At 48.7% G+C, this 18,847-nt stretch overlaps 1 protein-coding gene across 10 annotated transcripts; it reads right to left on the bottom strand.

The window, feature by feature from the left end:
- Window positions 1–60: 60 nt before the first annotated feature.
- On the bottom strand, window positions 61–17,624 carry mical3b (microtubule associated monooxygenase, calponin and LIM domain containing 3b). 10 transcript variants are annotated; one of them, XM_010886921.4, is made up of 35 exons: window positions 17,223–17,510; window positions 15,768–16,129; window positions 15,402–15,609; window positions 15,090–15,206; window positions 14,868–14,969; window positions 14,412–14,668; window positions 13,992–14,249; window positions 13,704–13,819; window positions 12,169–12,295; window positions 11,961–12,054; window positions 11,690–11,837; window positions 11,141–11,337; window positions 10,336–10,439; window positions 10,155–10,253; window positions 9,903–10,037; window positions 9,101–9,193; window positions 8,882–8,968; window positions 8,631–8,693; window positions 7,812–7,925; window positions 7,538–7,724; window positions 6,252–6,382; window positions 5,723–5,795; window positions 5,123–5,357; window positions 4,698–4,912; window positions 4,436–4,513; window positions 2,866–4,143; window positions 2,623–2,720; window positions 2,285–2,371; window positions 2,036–2,086; window positions 1,693–1,947; window positions 1,356–1,449; window positions 1,209–1,259; window positions 1,019–1,118; window positions 795–868; window positions 61–610 (listed from the first exon to the last, which is right to left on the bottom strand). In XM_010886921.4, exons 2-35 carry the CDS (start codon window positions 16,092–16,094, stop codon window positions 429–431), a joined length of 5,835 nt encoding a protein of 1,944 aa, XP_010885223.2. In that variant the 5' UTR covers window positions 16,095–16,129; window positions 17,223–17,510; the 3' UTR covers window positions 61–428. The 10 variants fall into 10 exon arrangements, with proteins under 10 accessions (XP_010885223.2, XP_019898504.2, XP_010885224.2 ...); XM_020042945.3 differs by having other exon boundaries at window positions 8,882–8,965; XM_010886922.4 differs by lacking the exon at window positions 2,036–2,086 and having other exon boundaries at window positions 17,223–17,509.
- Between the last annotated feature and the right edge of the window lie 1,223 nt (window positions 17,625–18,847).

The following is an 18,847-nucleotide window of genomic DNA, read 5'->3' as shown; positions in this document are numbered from 1 at the left end:
ATGATATATATTAGGGTCACAGATAACCCAGACTTCATAAACTATCTTAAGTAGTCTTAATCCGCCTGTCAAACAAGTCAGTTTTTATTATCCAATTTATGTAGTAAAACATTGTTAATTTCATATTAAAACGTTTAAATGAGCTTTGTTTCTTTTTACATAATAATACACTTGAAAAATCGTTGACACAACAACAGAAATGATTTAAACATATCCCATATTAGCACAACAGAAGTGGGGGCAAGTACAGTGAACATAGAGGAATCATTTTCAGAGCACAGCAGTCGGTGAGTCAGGAGCGTAGCAGTAGGGAAACCAAACGGGCCATCCAAAGTCCGACCATGACTAGGGTCTGGTTAGAGATCTCTCACCACCCTGCTTGTAACCACAGTTTAAAAGAGGATCGTAATCAGGTTAGATTTCCCTTCTCAGGCCCAGTAGTGCAGTCCCCGGGACAACATTATGGCCTCCAGGTCTCGGTCCTCCTGGCTCTCTTGAAGCCGTTGCTCCTCCAGCAGAGACACCAGAGCATTTCTCTGCTCCACCACCTCCAACATCTCCCCCAGGATCAGCTTCTCCTCAGCCAGTTCAGCCTCGCCCTTCAGGTGGTCTGAGCAGGAGAGACAGGGAGGAAACAAGTGAGAGAAGCTGCAAACAGAATATCCTCAATATTGCAGTGGTGTGGTACAACGAGATGTGTTTGTGTGTTCATTTGGGTTAAGGTGAGGGTTGGGGAACAACGATTTACGTGTGTTTGAGATGGTGTGTGTGTATGAGATGGCGTGTGCACGTACCATCTACGGCCATCCTCTCTCTGAGCTCCTGCTGAAGACGACTCTGCCTGTCCTCCAACTCCAACTCCCGAGCACTGCAAGGCAGTCGCCATGTCAGTCCGCGGACCAGGGCTCAGAGACACAGACGGATCCAGACAGCTGCATGCTAACCAGACACGCTACTCTCTGCCATCTTATCAGGGGCTTTATCGTACTGGCAGTGTGTGTGTGTATTAGATACTCACAATATCATGAGCTCTGACTCGTAGCGCATCAAGCAGTTCTTCTGCTGGACAAGCTTAAACCACTGCTGCATCAGAGCGGGGTCATCCTGTCTGCCCATAACTAAGGGCGTGATGAAGATTATAACCAGGCTTTATTTGGTTTCATGCTAAATCGTAGGAGGAAATATAAACTATAATAAGCTGTTCATACCTCCCAGGTGTAAGTCCAGCTCTTCACTGTCATTCGATTCTCCCCAGTAGTCTGGAATCACAACGTGTCAGAGTGTTGAACACAGAAACTTGCACTGATCATTATCAACAGGTATGGCCAACCATGATATCGAACAGGTGCGTTTACCGGCTTCTCCTCTCAGGGCCTTCTCCACCGCTACGCCTCTCTCCTCCAGCTGACGCTGCTTCACTTCCACCTGCTCCAGCTGCCTTTGAATCATCTGACACGCGCGCACGCACATGCTCACATTAGCGTTTTTCTATCATTTTGGGATTCACAAACAGTATTCCCTAAAAACGCCCTATATTCTCTGTTACCCTGGTCAGAGACAGGGAGGGAACAAGTGAGAGAAGGCTCCTAGGTAGAGACGCTACCCTGCCCCTGCTCCCCGGGTTATGCCACCAACCCCTAATCTTAACTACCAAACCCGTAGACGGTACTCATTACAGGGGTCACATCCCACCTGGGCTCTGTGCAGCCTCTTGAGCTGCTCCTGTTTGGCCTGCTTGCGCGCTGCTCTCTGGACTCTGCGCGTTAACCTGGCGTCCAGCTGCTCCTCCTCTGGGTCCCTGTCTCTGTGGAACATGGACTCGGACACATCCAGGCTGGACGGGTCCTTGGTGTGGTACACCAGCACTCCGATCACCTCCGTGGGACACGATGACGGGGAGTTCACGGAGGGGGAGTGGTCTCTCTCCATCTCCCTCCCCACTCGTCTCTGCAGGGGGAGAGAGAGGCGATCAGCGCGCGCGCACTCGCAGCAGTACGGAAAGGCTTCATGAAACCAACGGTACGGTTCACTCTACCTTAATGGCATAGGCCCTTCTAAATGCCAGGGCGTGAGGCACATATGCAGACTTGGAAAGATGAAGAACAACATGGAATAATCAGTAAGTGTAGTACACGCTAAACTGTGTCTTGAGCAATTTCACAGGAACTTGTACATTCCAGCTGCAACAGAAGCGTAAGTCTCCCCTGCTTTCTCTACTGCCAGTCTAACTGACATCCACAGGACTACGACACAGACCTCCAACTACTGCTGCACAGTAATATACCTCCGCTGCTTTATTCTCCTCCTCTTCCTCCTCCTTAATGGTATTCTTCTTCAGGTCTGACGCTAACTCAAACAGCTCCAGACGAAGCTAAAAACAGTCACCCGTTAAAACATAGACCTGAGCTTCCTACACCAGGAACTACCCGAGTCCCACTAACACACATACACAAATGACATAGGTGTTTGATTAAGCGGCAAACGTCATTGTTGGACTGTAAACATCTGTAGCGAGGAGCAGAGGTCAGTTGTGACATCAGTGACTCCCACAGTCACAGCTGGACAGTGTAATGTCAACTGCTGTTCTGGGATCAGTGGTAGGGTGGGTAGGGATGGTCTTACGTTGGCCTTGGGGTTCATGGAGCATCTCTCCATCACAGCAGAGCTGATATCCGACACCTCTGACTCCGCCCAGCTATGATGACCCCCGAACTTCACACCTGCACACCAAAGACAGAGGAAATCACTATACCAGAGGACCTGTGTGTGTTTGAATGTGTGTGGGTGTGTGTCTGTGAGTTTGTCTGTACGTGTAGGACTGTGTCCGTGTGTGAGCTTGCTGCAAGTAGGTTAAATGCGACTCACCTCTTTTCTCTGTGGAACTTATCCTCCTGCCGTGCACTTTGGCGGCAGGGCATGCTGTTGCATTGGAAAGGGAAGTCCCGCCCTTTTTTTTCCTGTCCCTCTTGTAGCCAAATACCACCGCCCTGAACAGGGCTAGCGGCCCTCCCTCTCCTGTGCTCTCATCAGACACACTGTGGCTGGGGGGCTCGGGGTCCCTGGGTTCCTTGCGTGCAGGGAAGAAAGAGCCCCCCTGGAGCTGAGTAAGGAGGGGAGGCAGATTTTCCGTGAACCTGCGGGGGTCCATTGTCTTCTTGTTCTTCTCTGGGAGAGGTTCCCTTCCCAGGGGGATCGTGGTGTCATCCCAGCCCAGGGCTGCTCTCTCAATCTCCCTTCTCCTCTCCATCTCCCTCTTCCTGCCGATCTCCCTCTCATCCCGAGGCACCACTTTGAGGGGCTTTAAGGGGGATAAGGGGGGGCTAATGTCTTCTAATGGGTCTATCACCTCGCCTTTACACAGCTGCTCCCCAAGAGACCCTGCACCGACTGACGCCCCTCCCACTGACCCCCCTGCAACCGAACCCCCTCCTCCGCCCAGATCCCACGGCTTCGGTTTCTTGCCCCCAGCCCCACGCACAACAGCCGTCGCCATGACGGGTGCGGGGGCAAATCGATGGGCAAGGCGCGGACCAGAGCTCTGGAGGGACTCCACCTCCACGACTGGCTGGGGCACGGTAACCCAGCATGCCCTGAGCTGGCCGGTCGGGGGCGTGCTGGGTGGGGTGAGAGGGTCCGAGGTGGAGGTGGAGGAGCTTCCCCCCACACCGATCCCCGAGCTACTGCTCTGGTCCCGCTCCTTCCCCCTCTCCTCTCGCGCTTTGTCTTCCTTTCCCTGTTTCTTCTCCTCCCCCTCCTCCCCCTCCTCCCCCTCGTCCGGACCAGGGGAGCATCCAGACGTGGTGGAGGAGTTCAGGGAGGAGTAGGCAAATACGCTGGAGTCTGGGATGGAGATGGAGGAGGTGGATCTGGGGATGTGCGGCTGTAAGGGCGCGGGGGCCTGTGACAGTGCGAAGGAGGTGACCGGCGTGGAGGCCGTGGTTGGAGTGGAGAAGGTGATATTGGGTATGTCGGCGGGGCTGCGTGGACCAGGGTTTTCGAAGGTGGCTGGGTCGGGGGTCGTCGAGTCAGGCACCTGTAGGTCAGATGTGAGGGGGCCAGGCGTGTTCATGAGTGATGAGTGTGTACCCTGCCACTCATCCAACGAGGCTACCTCCTCGGCTGTGAGGGGAGATGATCCTTCCTCTGAGTGAGTGCGTGAGAGAGAGAGAGAGAGAGAGAGAGTCAGAAGCTGTGAATTCCTGTGCTGAGCTGGAGTTAGTATTAGAATTTTTTTTCAAATTCTATGATGAAGCAAAAGAAGTTTACAAAAGACGTCCAACCAAAAGTTTGGGCAATCAAACCCCCCACAGCCTTCAGACAGTGGTGCAACAGTCTGTGCAATGTGAAAACATGCAATGTGGTTAGTTACAAAAGATTGGACATAATGTTAATAATAAACATGTTTTGTAAGCTTTCTCCCCTGGCGTGGCGCTACCTGTCTCTGCCTCCTCTTCTAAAGGGAGGAGCCACAAGCCTGAGTGGCGTTCTCTCTCCCACGGACAGTACTCCCCTTCTAAAAGCCGGGGGAGACACCCAACCAATAGACAGACAGACAGACAGAGGGTTGAGTGACCAGAACACAGAACACAAAGGGTTGTAAAGAGGGGGATGTGAGGGAAGGAAACTACTCTAAAAACAAATCGTTTGACTGCACAAAGAGTGACACACAGGAAATCAGAGCAAAACTCCACACTGACCATCGCTAGATATCTCCTCCTCCTCATCATCATCATCGTCATCTTCATCAACTTCTCCTTCCTCCTCTCCTTCTTCGCTCTCGTCTTCTGCTGCGCCTCCCTCCCCCCGCAGACGTGTGTGTAGTTCCATGGCCTTCCTCCAGGAGTCTCTGGCCAGGCCACTGGCTTGAGCACGCAGCCTCTCCCCCTCCTCTTCCTCCATCTCTGACTCCGAACTGCGAGGATGGACAAAACCAGTTAGCGTGTCTGGGTGCGTGCGCACGCGAGTGACAAGGGGGACAGAAAAGCAGAGGGAAAGGAAGTGAGTGGACGCAGGGCAATGGTGAAGTAAGGTGGAGAAAACCAGACACAAGGATGGAAATAAAGACTACATTAAAACAGTGTGTTGACCTTTACATTTAATGTAGGATTTTCCAAATGCTGACCTGGAGCCGTCGCTGCTCCCGCCCCGCAACGGGCTACGGCTGTGACTGGCCTTCTTCTCCGCCGTCACCAGTGGTCTGAGGTTGTAATTGGCCAGCGTCTCCTCCGGCACCTCCTCCGGCTCCTTCGTTTGCTGATCCGACTCCAGGCTCCCGCAGTAGTTCTCCAGCTCAATGCGCTCCGGCGTGCCACGTACACGCTTAGCCAAGCCACATTCACTCTCAATCAGAGAAGCCACTGAGCACGCACACACACACGTACACACACACACACACACACAGAAGCTTTACCAAGCCGGACCCTCTCCCAGTCAGAGACGCCACTGAGACACACGCACACACATACATCAGACACATACACACACATACACCAGACACATACACACACACACACACACACACATCAGACACATACACACACACAGACACACCCTTAGCCAGTGTCAATGTCACATTCTTTGCACACTCAGCGGCGTCACTAGAAGCACCCGATGTGCACAAACAGGCGCCCGTGTCACGAGCGTTGCTACGGATATGCACACGTCACGAGCATCGCTACAGAGAACACACGCCCAAAACAGACACGTGAACGCCTTGGCTTACCTGAGGTCCGGCGGTCCGTCATCACAGTGCTGACAGACGTGCGAGGGGTGTTGGACCCGACCATTGGGGAATCCTGGAAAAACAGAACCAAGGAAGGGTCAAACCTTTTTTGGGGAGGTATTTTAAAGGGGCAATGTGGAAGATTTTTACTGTACAACTAGCATAAATACATCTGCCGTTAATGTTTCAAATAATAGTTTTCTACTATACTGATCAGAGTGCCTGACATATTCCCAATTTAATCTTGGTTGCTGGTCCGTCTATCAGTTTATAATGACTTGTAATCTCCTTATACTCACTTTAGACACTCGCAATACCATCCTAAACCACCCTGGACAAGCTAGTACGAAACTGCTCTCACATATTCTCATCAATGCAATAAAAAACAGAAAGCTTGTCAATATAATGTGACCTTATTTACTTTCTCAGCAGAATGTATTTTTCTGTAGAGGAATCAGTCAGGTCCTAACCAAGACCAGCAAGAGCTTCCATTTAGCCATAGTTCACATGGGTATGTAGATGTCCTTACCGGGATGTTCTTCTTAGAGGGGTTCTGCTCGTAAGGGGCGGGAAACTGGTCGGAGTTAGGAGGGGCGGGTCTCTTTCTCTGGACCGGGCCAACCTGACGGAGGTCATAGTGCGGCTTACAATAGAACTTCCCTACACACAGAACAATATGTTAGAGTGACACACATAGAAGCATACCCCTGGAACCCTGAAGTACATGTAAAGATCTGCAAATATCACGTTTTTTGAAGAACTTGAAACAGTGTTAATCTAATTGCAGAAAAGAAAAGGAACAGTATTATGATGTACAAGCCTCTTTGTCAGCTAAATCATAAAACAAATATTCCACACAAATATAACGGTCTCCCTAGATCCTGAAAAAAAAGCTAAGCCCCTCTGCTCCCAGGAATAAAGATAATGAAAATAAAGAGTTGTGTCTTACAGTGTGACTCCATAGAAAACCGTGACAGTCAACAGCATAACAGGAAAACAAATGAGATCTGGTCCCCGGGTCAGAAAACAGTCATATATAGCCCGCCCTCCACACTCCTCTCCTGCCTCGCACTCAAAGGGCAATCATGTGACACTTGCTCCCTGATTGGTGGAATGGGTTTAAAAATAAACGTATTGATCAGTAGCCAAAACGCAGACATGTTTTCCCCCCACCCTTTCCACGACAAACGCACAGCAAGACTCCAAAAACGACGTACAATACAGCTTCTATCTCACACACGCGCTTGCCCACGCGCACATCCCAAATCAGAGATAAACAAGCACATTTCAAAAGCGATATGTCTGAGCAGCCCTGGGCCCTAACGGTGAAGCCAGCAACACAGTGTTAATGTGTTAACTTTGTTTATCCCCGGTCTGCTGATCATCAAAGTCCTGTGGCGTGTGGTCATGTGGCGCATCGTCGTGATCAGATGTGATCAGTGTAAGTCAGAGTGATTGAGAGTCGGTCCAGTGAATGCCTGCGCCCTGCAGGTCAGATGCATTTAGGAGTCCATGTATCCCAGACAAGTGATCTGTGTATTTACACCAGCTGTTTTGAAGAACCACGCGGTGTTAAGTGGATTTTCAATCAGACCCCTTTTTGATAACTCTTGATATGCAGTTTTTCCAACCTTTTTAAATGATGTTTTATTATTTATTTGGCATTCTACTGCTCTATTAAAGAGCTGGTAACCCTGGCAATTCCCGGGCGTTGTGATATCTGGTGAACCTTTCACACATAATGCCTCCCATATACTTTGACGTATGGTGCGGTTGAATTTCAGTGTGTGCTGTGTCAGTCACTGCCAGCCTCACCGCTCGGCCGGTCGAAGGCATAGGAGGCCTGGCGAAGGGTGGCGCTGCAGTGGTCACACTGGAAGCAGCTCCGGTGGAAGAACAGGCCCTCGGCACTGAGTCTCTCCATCACGTACACGCGCTTTCCGCAGAAGAAACACACGTCGCTGGTCCCGCTCGGCCCCGACAACATCAGTCGCGCGCCTGTCTGGGAAAGGTGGGAGGCCAGGAAAAGGGTTTAACTCAATGACCGATGAATGTCTGTTCAAATCGACTCGTTCAGATTTGCACTCACTGGCTCCTTCTTATCAGGAATGGGCTGAGGTGATGGAGACTCCTGTCTTTGAAGCTGGCTGGAGATCTGTTCAGCCAATGACATAACTCCCCCTGAGTACATCTGAATGTATTTCTAAAAGACAGCAGGAGCAAATACAGAAAACACACACACACAAAGTGAGTTCAATCAGTGTATGTGGAAGTCCAAAACTAACATTCTAGAAACACATATCCTCTGTTGGATGCTTTCTTTACAGTCATTAAATGGTATTTCTGTTGATTGCAGTGGAACCAGCAGAACAACAGTCCATACCAACTGACCAAACACCAAATACAGGAAAAACAGAGAGGATGCTGAGAAAGGAAGCTTGCAGATACTGAGAGAAACCATGTTTTGCAATAAACTGCTGTGCAACCATGAACAAAACCTGCATACATGGATTCATGTACCTCCTCTGTTTTTTCAGAAAACAAAAATGGACAGTTTCAGTAGCAGAGTGGTCACATGCCACATGCCCTGCAGTGCATTCATCAAAAATACTTCAAAGACCAAACAAGCTGCACCCTGACTCAAGCTCAGTTGACTCTCTTCGCTATGAAACAGCAGTTCTTGATGATATACAACATCATATAGAACTGTGACCTGATGCTGCCCCATAGACCACATGCAAGAGGTCTAAATCAAGTCAAAGCACACACTTTGAACACACTAGGGCTGTTGTTAAACATTAGACCAAAGGCATTTTGACACTGACCGTGGATCTGTCAACATGTAAATGTAGATTTGTTGTTCAGCTTAATGTTTTTACTAAACTAAGAGAACAATTCATTGCCTTACGTCAGACAGTGTCACATTCATCTGTTGGTCGAGGGAATTTGCGTCGCGTAGGATTGAAGCCACCTGTTGAAAGACAATTCTGATAGTTGGTCTTCTTGCGTCGCGAACACTCGTTAGGGAAGCACAAATGCCAACCGGAAGATGACACACATTCGCGTACAGATTGACATTGCAAGGCTACTAAATGGACGGGATCTCATTACTAATCTATGCGCAGACTACATCACCTAGGGACCCCTGGGGTGGCGTACCTGCTCCCCCCTGCTGGGCAGAGTGTGACACTTGACCTTCTCCTTGTACTTGAAGCTCATCTGCTCCTGCTGCGGCGTGCGCTTCTTCTTGAGTTAGATGGGTTAAGACGGCAGAGTGTGGAGTGTGGATGAGGGAGATGAAGTGACATGTTGTGATGCACAACGAACCACTGCTAATAAAGAGCATTCCTCTAAGAACCATAGATTTTCTACATGTACCTGTTTCCAGGTGGCAGCGGAAGTCACAGGGGCGAGGTTGGACTTGGGTTCAGGAGATGTTGGAGGGGGTGGCAGTGTGGGCATAGAGTCCCCCTGGTGGTCGGTTAGCAGAGTTAGTAGAGAGAGCGAGGGCTCTCTTTTGACCAAACCACAACCCAGACCCTAGTCTGGGTCTAGAGCACATCCCAAAACTTCTGTCCAATCACAGTGCTCCCTCTTACCAACAAGTAACTTGTTGTGCTGCTCCAAGCAAAGGTCCAACGGTCTGTTAGCCCAGCATGTCCCAGTGACCCTGACTCTTAAATGCCTATCGGAGAGCAACTAATCTGGCTTAGCCCCTGTATCCTCAAGACAAAGTTAGTCGTTCTGCTCAGAGCTGATGATCTAAACTAGATCCCTTCAGAGTTGGATAGACAGACTGCGCTATTGCAAAATGTGCTGATCAGCACTTTGTAAGCATCCAGCTATCGAATCTTCCCAACATCATGTTCCAGTCCCCAACTGGTTTTTAAGTCACTGTTTTGCCCCTGGCAAAATTAGCTTAAAAACAGCAAATTACACAATTGAGCCCCGTAGAATAGTTATAACTGCATTCCACCACAGACCCTCTGGTGAATTCTGATTACTTTATGGTCTACACCTTCAAAATCGCCCCTCCCTATCTAAACAACCAAAAGCTATTCATGACTAACTTTGCTCTTTTATAAGCTAATTTCTTCAGCACAGTTTTTTTAAATAATACAATAAACAGTTTTGTCTCTCTGAGGAAGAGAACCCTGGTGGCATCTGATCCTCCTCTCACCTGTCTGCGTAGCACTGCAGCTGGAGTGGAAGAGGGGCAAGGGGAGTTCTCTTCAAACTTGGCCAGCAGCTGATTGGCCATAGAGCGCACTCTACTCTGGCTTGATCCGCCCACATTGCACAGTGCCGCTTCTTCCTGTAAACATGAATTGTGTTGAGTACTGAAATACAACGCTGCCTTGTTGTTTTATATAGCTGCTCTCTCAACTATCTCCAGTGTCTATCACCAAGGACCACAGTTTCCACTGCTCACCACATAACTGTCCACTAATCTGAGATCTTGTCTCACGTCCTCCAGACATGGTCGACCAGTCTTCCTCCTCTTCCCCTCCGCATCTTTCTCCTTTTGCTCCTGATTGGAGGGCCACAGTCAAGCAGGCGTGTAGCCACATGAACGTACAGACCCACACCCAGACAGAGACTCTAATGTGTACCTTAGGGTTACGCTTCCGGGACGGGCTGTGGCCCAGCCGGTTGAGGAGGGATGCAGGACCAATCAGAGCAGCCCTCCCTTCTGGGACCGCCTCCGTCTGGGATTCTAGAGAGAGTAGAGAGGAGACAGTCAGAGCAACGTTCCCCACATCCCTTTGCCTCCACCACCACAGACAGGAAGTAGGAACACACAAGCCTTCAACACCTTTTTGCTTAGTTAGCCATTGAAGTTATGTAGGAGAGGCGATACATAAAGAGGAGATAAGGCATCTTGGGGTTTTGTAGTATATTGCCAGTACACCACGGCAACGTGAGCTTTCCGGTCACTGTGATGCTAGTAAGCAACATATTACACATCCAGCTCAAAACAGGAGGCATAAAATGTTGTTTACTTGCAAAACTCTCAGAGGGCATCTTGAAAAACACCAGGGACAGAATAACTATAAGTATATCAGGGATAAACTAACTGTTGAATAACTATCTCTGTGTTGTGATATCATACCCATGGAATATATTGGCCATATACCACACCCCCTCATGCCTTTTTGGTTACTTATACCACACCTCCTCATGCCTTATTGGTTACACATACCACGGTTATCACTATATATCAGCATTCTGGTTTCAAACTACTTGGTTAATAACTATCTACAAACCAGGGATGCGTGCATACATTTTCAAAGATTTCTCAATAGACTAAAATGGAGAGGACCTGTCTTTCACATGTTGATTTGGAATTCATATCTCTTAATGAATGAATTTGCAATCAAATTACATAAACCTCCTATAGAAAGTTCAGAATCTCACCACTTGGGGGCAGTGCATCCTTAAAGAGCTGGTGGAGCTGGCTGAGATACATGACCATGCTGAGGGTGTCTGGTTCACTGACAGAGGACATCTCCTCTACAGTCATCACAGGAGAGATGCCGAACTCCTGCTCTGCCACCTCCAACCCCAGCCTCATGTTCTCCGCCACCTCCTCCTCTTTCAGAGAATCAAAGTCACTGCAGAAAGAGAAAGGGAAAGAGAGAGAGACAAAGAAAGAACATGAACACTCATGAACAAAACACCAGACCTAGGATTAGGACAGACACTGAACCAAGCAGGTAATTAAAAGTGCATTAATTAACATGTTCTTAAGACTCATCTGCCTCACCTACACACGCACACATGAGCACACACACATAACACGCGCACATGCAGGAAACTAAAGTTCAATAGGGTTAAAGGTGCGATGAGAAGCACGGCATCGTTAATGTTCCAAGTCAACTACAGCGTCCAAATACCACCGTCGGGATGTGAGATGAATGAGAGGCGATTTTTGTGGGTGGATTTCAAAGGCCAAAGGTGACTCACATGAGGTCAGGGCGAAAGTGGTGGATGAGGGCACACAGGGCCAGGCCGCTCTTCCAGGAAGTGGTGAGGTCGCTGACGGCGACGCCACGGTAACCCTGGGTCTGCTCCTGGCACCACGACAGAAGCTTACCGGTGCGAGAGAAGGACTCTGGGAAACCAGGGGCAGACAAGAGACGGAATACAAATAGCAGTGAGGAGGTCAAGGTTGAGAGGTCAAGCCAATTGATAGCGTTACGTGAGTGTCCTGCTTAGCACTCGGCATCAGACTCACCCTTTCGCTGCAGCCTCGGTAATGGGGACGGGGGGAGGGCTTCCTGGTCCTCACCCAAATCTCCACACTCTCCCGTGTCTATTAGATGGACCACCTGAAAATATTGTCCTTACCTTGATCATCTGCAGCATCTTTCCATTGTTTATCATGGTCATCAAAGCTCTGTGTGTGTGTGTGTTTGGATATGTGTTCATTTGTGTGCATGTACCTGTGCGGGGGTAATGAGATGTGGGTTGATGTTAGGGTAGCGTGTAGCTGGGTCTACAGTGTAATGACCAAAGTTCTTATTGACATTTTCTGGAGTGGTCTGAGGAAGGAGCCGGTACAGGCTTTCTCTGAAATAAAGAACAAAAGCGAGAGTGAAAGAGAGGAAGAGACAGAGGGAGGAGATACAGTGTGAGAGAGATAACTTGTGGTTTACAAGCCTAATCTTTACATTTTGGCACCCAATATACACTCACCTAAAGAATTATTAGGAACACCAAACTAATACTGTGTTTGACCCCCTTTCGCCTTCAGAACTGCCTTAATTCTACGTGGCCTTGATTCAACAAGGTGCTGAAAGCATTCTTTAGAAATGTTGGCCCATATTGATTTGATAGCATTTTGCAGTTGATGGAGATTTGTGGGATGCACATCCAGGGCACGAAGCTCCCGTTCCACCACATCCCAAAGTTGCTCTATTGGGTTGAGATCTGGTGACTGTGGGGGCCATTTCAGTACAGTGAACTCATTGTCATGTTCAAGAAATCAATTTGAAATGATTTGAGCTTATCCTGCTGGATGTAGCCATCAGAGGATGGGTACATGGTGGTCATAAAGGGATGGACATGGTCAGAAACAATGCTCAGGTAGGCCGTGGCATTTAAACAATGCCCAATTGGCACTAAGGGGCCTAAAGTGTGCCAAGAAAACATCCCCCACACCATTACAACACCACCACCAGCCTGCACAGTGGTAACAAGGCATGATGGATCTATGTTCTCATTCTGTTTACGCCAAATTCTGACTCTACCATCTGAATGTCTCAACAGAAATTGAGACTCAACAGACCAGGCAACATTCTTCCAGTCTTCAACTGTCCAATTTTGGTGAGCTCATGCAAATTGTAGCCTCTTTTTCCTATTTGTAGTGGAGATGAGTGGTACCCGGTGGGGTCTTCTGCTGTTGTAGCCCATCCGCCTCAAGGTTGTGCGTGTTGTGGCTTCACAAAGGTTGTAACGAGTGGTTATTTCAGTCAAAGATGCTCTTCTGTCAGCTTGAATCAGTTGGCCCATTCTCCTCTGATCTCTAGCATCAACAAGGCATTTTCGCCCACAGGACTGCCGCATACTGGATGTTTTTCCCTTTTCACACCATTCTTTGTAAACCCTAGAAATGGTTGTGCGTAAAAATCCCAGTAACTGAGCAGATTGTGAAATACTCAGACCGGCCCGTCTGGCACCAACAACCATGCCACACTCAAAATTGCTTAAATCACCTTTCTTTCCCGTTCTGACATTCAGTTTGGAGTTCAGGACATTGTCTTGACCAGGACCACACCCCTAAATGCATTGAAGCAACTGCCATGTGATTGGTTGATTAGATAATTGCATTCATGAGAAATTGAACAGGTGTTCCTAATAATCCTTTAGGTGAGTGTATGTTTATTTGGATACAGCACTGAGTTTCAGTATAGTTTAATTTCCCAATGTGCAATTTCCCATTGTTAGAGTTCCCCTGACTGCAGAGCTGCCCTCTCACCTCTCAGCCAGTATTTCCAGGGGAGCGAGACCTTGGGCCCAACTCCTTACCATCCACGCTGAGTCCAACGCTGCCAGGAACCCTCGTGCTATACCTGTCCCCATGGGCCAGAATGGCTAACACACACACACACACACACACACTTCAATAACGTAACTTAGCGAGTCAGTTTGGACACAATATGTAGATTCGAAACAGAGTTGTTGAGTAACATTCAGAAGATATGCTCCTAACAACATGATAATATTGGAAGCATGTCGGAACTGCTGATGTTGACTTCCTCCTCACCTCCAGAAGGCTGTCGCCGACCAGCGTCACCAGCAGCTGGTGTCCGTGTCTCTTCCTGACCAGGGCGGCGTTCTCCGAGGCATACATGCAGGTGAAGTCAAACAGAGCCACGTCGGGCTGTCCATAGTGGTTCATGGCGTAGTCCAGGGACGGCAGCTGGTGATTGGTGGAGAAGTCCGCCGCTTCGCGGGCGTAGGCCAACAGCGCATTCTGGTCCACGTTCCCCCGCGAGAGAAGCATTTCTGTGTCCGCATAGTCCTAAATGGAAGGGGGTGATGCCGTCAAGGAAAATCTACATAGCAACTGTGCCAGTGCAACAAACAAGTCTGTTCTGTGGCAGTGCCTCTCGGGAAAAGAGAACAGGCAATTGCAGGTGCGTTGGGTTTCACGCAAGGGAGGCATATTTGTGTGTGGTGTTACCCGCAGAATGACTCCTTTCTCCAGCAGACTCTGCTTCTTAGCCGTCATCACAAAGTAGTGCGTGTCGTCCTTGTAGTACACTATGTTCTCCAGGTCTATTCCTGTGGCGTCCCGTAGCTCCTGGAAGAACCTCTGGTTGAAGATGAAGGCCACGCCGCTGATCTCCTCCACCTTGGCCTCCGCCGTGGTGTTCCGGTTCATGAAGTTAGCCGTGATGGCGATGGCCAGCTTGCCCCGGAACTCCTTACGCCGGAAGCCTGGTGGGAAAAACGTGGGACTGACATGGTTGATGGGAGAACAGGTTTTGAAAGTATGCAAGGCCTAGATTGTTGTTTTCCCCTTCAAAGCCTTTGACTGGGGATAATGACCTCTCTTCTTTCTTCAGGGAGGTCTGACTGATTCATTTAGGACTTTATCTGAACTTAGAGGAAGGTCGTTCAGTAGGTTGTGATTTACCCGGGAGTGTGTTCCGTCGTCCATCTGCTCCGATCACAACGTCACACTGTAGCTGATTAACAGGGTGAGACTTGGGTTTCACCTCCACCCTCCACCCCAGCTCTAGGACACAAACACACAAAGGAATGATGCGCGCACACACACACACACACAAGAGCATGCGCGTTTGCTTGCACACTCACAGGTGGGCGGGCGCACGGACCGTAAGCAAACGCGTCTTACTCTGTTTCTCCTGGTTCTCGGGCGGCTCCACGAGTCCCTTGAACTCAACGTTGACATGGACCTCCACCCCGAGCAAGAGAGCCACCTTTAATAACACCAGCTGTAGCTGCCGAATACCTACCCATGTGGGAGAAGGAGATAGAGGAGATGGAGGAGATGGAGGACGGACAGGGGAGAAAAAGGGACAGAGAGAGGTATAAAGAGATAGAGGAAAGGGAGATTCTCTAATGAATGATTACTGCCAATCAAACACAAGCAGTAGCTGTAACCATGAAAATGACTTGGGGGTTCATGGGGTAATTCCATACTCACTGATGTGGTCGATGGCCCCGCCACAGAACTTGCCATATAGCTTCTTGGCACCGAGGCCCCTGAGATCGTGGATGGTGAAAGGCCAGAGGTGGAGGACATTATTCCTGGAAAAGGCATCTCTCTTCTCCAGTAGCACCACCCTGGCTCCCAGGAACCCCAGCTCCACGGCTGTCCGCAGACCGCACGGCCCTGCCCCAATGATCACGCACTTGGGGGGGGGGGGCAGAAACGTACACGCTTAACGCTCGCACACCACATGGATACGCACCCTTCATGTCAAAACTGTTCACACAAACATATTTACACAAACAAATTAAGCCATTCGCACAAAGGAGGTGGACCGGACTCAAGCAGACTCATCAGTACCGTGGTGTTGGCACAGACACGGCCCTTCCCGTACTCGTGGTGGGCGGCCCGCTTGTCCAGTTTGGCCCACAGTGCATTGGCCTTCCAGTAGCTGAGGCGCTCTTTGAGGGTGTGGTAGAACAGCTGCAGCGTTGGTGAGTGTGTGTGTGGCTGGGTGTGAGTGTGTGTGAGCTGGAGGTGCTCACAGAGCAGATTAAAGGCACGCAGCGTCGCTCTGCACGTGGACGCCTGGACGAAGTCGTCGAACAGGACATGGGCGTGGCCCTCCTTCTCCGCCTGCTCCGCCTCCTGGGCCTCGGCAACAGAAGGGCACCCTGAGAACTCCATCTCAGCTTCCTGTTCTGGACTTCCTCATTGGATGCCTAGGGAGACAGAGAGATATCAGAGTTCCACACTGGTGTGCCACCTAGAATGAGGGAGTCTTATTGTCTATGTCATCATACCAACTGCCTGTCAGTGTCTTTGGCAAGACACAAACACTGTTGCCAGCCTACTTCCCTATTCAGTGTAATCTTTCATTGCAGGTAGCCTTCAGCCTTTCTGCGTGTATGTGTGTACAGATTAAAGTTCTCTCCCTGAGTTGGCTCAAGATCAGCAGTAAGGTCCCTCACATGGAAGGAAGACATGTTGTTATCAGGTCAGAGCCTACATAAACCCACTCCCCCACTGCTGTGCACTTGGCTTCTGGGTAATGAAGTACACCTGATGCAGACACTTCTGAGTCTCAACTTATCACAGCACTCATAGAAACCGCTATTTACTATTACTATTTAAAGCCCTTAGGCTACATGAGTTCATTATATTGCATTATTTCTATGTGGTATGATCAGATATGCAGGATATAATGTTGTTTGAATACATTATCAACATGTTCCCTTTGTCCGCAGTAACAATCCAGAGTTTGAGATGTTTGGGGTGGGTGGTAGAGCGTGTGTCCACATCCCCAGACTAGGACAATAACCGAAGCATTCAGGCAATACAAAGGAGGGAGGGAATGTGTGTTGGGAGGCGGGAAGGGGGGGGGGGTGACAATGATTCTCATACATAGTGGATCCATCCGCACCAAGCACCGTACAAAACCCACACACATACTCAAATACCCCCCCCCCCCCCCCTTTAAACAACATGAAGTGGAAGGATTAGAGTCTCTATTTACACTCTAGTAACAAATAAACCACGATTGAGTTAACAAATAAAAAACAAATGTATGACTTGGCACATTACAATGTATGACATCATAAAAATGTAAATGTATTAGGAATTTTAAGACGTGTCAGAGCTGAGGAAACCAACATAAACACATATAACATCAAAAGGCATTCATGCTTTCAGTAATTTATGCCAAATTCGTAAGAAAAGGTTTACATCTGTCTTTATCCGATACTTTATAGGCATTACATACAATATTATACATAAGAACACAGACAAAGTGCTGGACTGTATATTGTGACTTACTGTACACTGTGCTGTGGTCTGGCCCATACGGACATCGTCTCTCCCCAGCTCAGCCGTGGGTTGTCAGGTGTCCCTTAGAATCCCTATGTAAATCCCCCTTCAGCCAAGGAAACAACAGAAACCTGCACTGCAGTGGACTACATTGCAGCATGCAGGTCTCTCAGCCTGTCTCCCTCCCCTACTTTTGAGTGTGATGTGTTAAAGCCAAACTCTCAGAGTCAGTCTTTCTCAATCTTTCTTACACCCAGACACTTTTCTGGACCAAGGTCAAGGAAGGGAACAGCCAAGCACAGACTCCTCCCCCCACCCTGTATGTGGTCATTGGCTACAGGGTACGGTTCTCTCTCTCACATACCTTTAATCTCATGGTGTCCCAGGGAAACAGACTGGACTCTAACAAGATTAAACAGAAGAGGGATCAGAGGCGAGAGATCAATCTGTAAGAACATTACTCTGAGAGGGAAAGATCCTTTTGTTAGAACAAGACTCTGAGAGGGAGAGACCCTTCCATCAGAATATTAAGCTAAAGGGGAGAGATCTGTCCTTTAGAACATGACACTTAAGGGGAAAGATCCTTCCATTAGAACATGACACTTAAGGGGAAAGATCCTTCCATTAGAACTTGACACTTAAGGGGAAAGATCCTTCCATTAGAACATGACAGTTAAGGGGAGAGATCCTTCCATTAGAACATAACTCTTACGGGGAGAGATCCTTCCATTAGAACTTGACATTTAAGGGGAAAGATCCTTCCATTAGAACATGACAGTTAAGGGGAGAGATCCTTCCATTAGAACATGACACTTAAGGGGAGAGATCCTCCAGTTAGAACATGACAAGGGAGAGATCCTTTCCGTTCGAACTTGACCCTGAGAGGGAGAGATTCTTTCATTAGAAAATGACACTGGGAGGGAAAGATCACGCTCACAGAAACAGAGTAGATATGTAGGGCAGTACAGAAAGAAGCCTATTATTATGTGGGTGTTCTGAGACCCGAACCCTTCCGTCCTGTCAGAGAGTTTGGGTTTCTAAATGTGGGTGGTGTGTGGATCAGGTACCTGCATACGCTAAATATAAGCTGACACAGAACAAAGCTAGCGCAGATTTGTACCCACTACAGTCTGGGAGAACTGTTCTGCTCACTACACAAACACACAATCAGCCATGTTATCATAGCCAAAGATCTAAGCCTTGTAATACGTGGGGTGAAACAGCTGAACACTGTGACTCACCCATGACCCACGGCTTCGCTGCGTCTTATAATCCCTGAACGCAGACACCTTCGATGTAATGCCCAAGCCCTACCACGCTGCCCACACAGTGGGGGCTTTACACACTCATTTAATCTCTAAACCTCTCGACTATCGGGCTGCTGAACCTTACCAATGAACCCTACCTCTGTCTGCTTAAAACATCACACAGAACTGCTCCTTGATGAGAGGCCCTGGGGCTAAATGGCTACGGCAGTTGATTTAGTATTGCTTCTTAATTTTTTTTTAAGAAGCAATACTAAATCAGCCTTTGGGATTTATTTTGCTCTTGTGATTTTAATTGTGATGATAATTAAAATAATAATTATTAGTGGAGGCCAAAAAAAACAAACAACTGAATTCAGCACACAAGCA

The sequence above is a fragment of the Esox lucius genome, chromosome 23 (genome assembly GCF_011004845.1).
Source record: "Esox lucius isolate fEsoLuc1 chromosome 23, fEsoLuc1.pri, whole genome shotgun sequence".
NCBI classification, from domain to species: domain Eukaryota; kingdom Metazoa; phylum Chordata; class Actinopteri; order Esociformes; family Esocidae; genus Esox; species Esox lucius.
The sequence above is the reverse complement of the archived record's forward strand: the minus strand, read 5'-3'. Positions and strand labels throughout refer to the sequence as shown.

Excerpts from the sequence above, each read along its gene's own strand:
- mical3b (XM_010886921.4), bottom strand. The coding sequence starts at position 16,094 with ATGGAGTTCTCAGGGTGCCCTTCTGTTGCCGAGGCCCAGGAGGCGGAG. Across the intron at positions 12,296-13,703 it reads CTGGAAATACTGGCTGAGAG|AGAAAGCCTGTACCGGCTCC; the intron begins GTGAGAGGGCAG and ends TCTTTATTTCAG. Across the intron at positions 2,372-2,622 it reads CCATGAACCCCAAGGCCAAC|CTTCGTCTGGAGCTGTTTGA; the intron begins GTAAGACCATCC and ends GACTGTTTTTAG.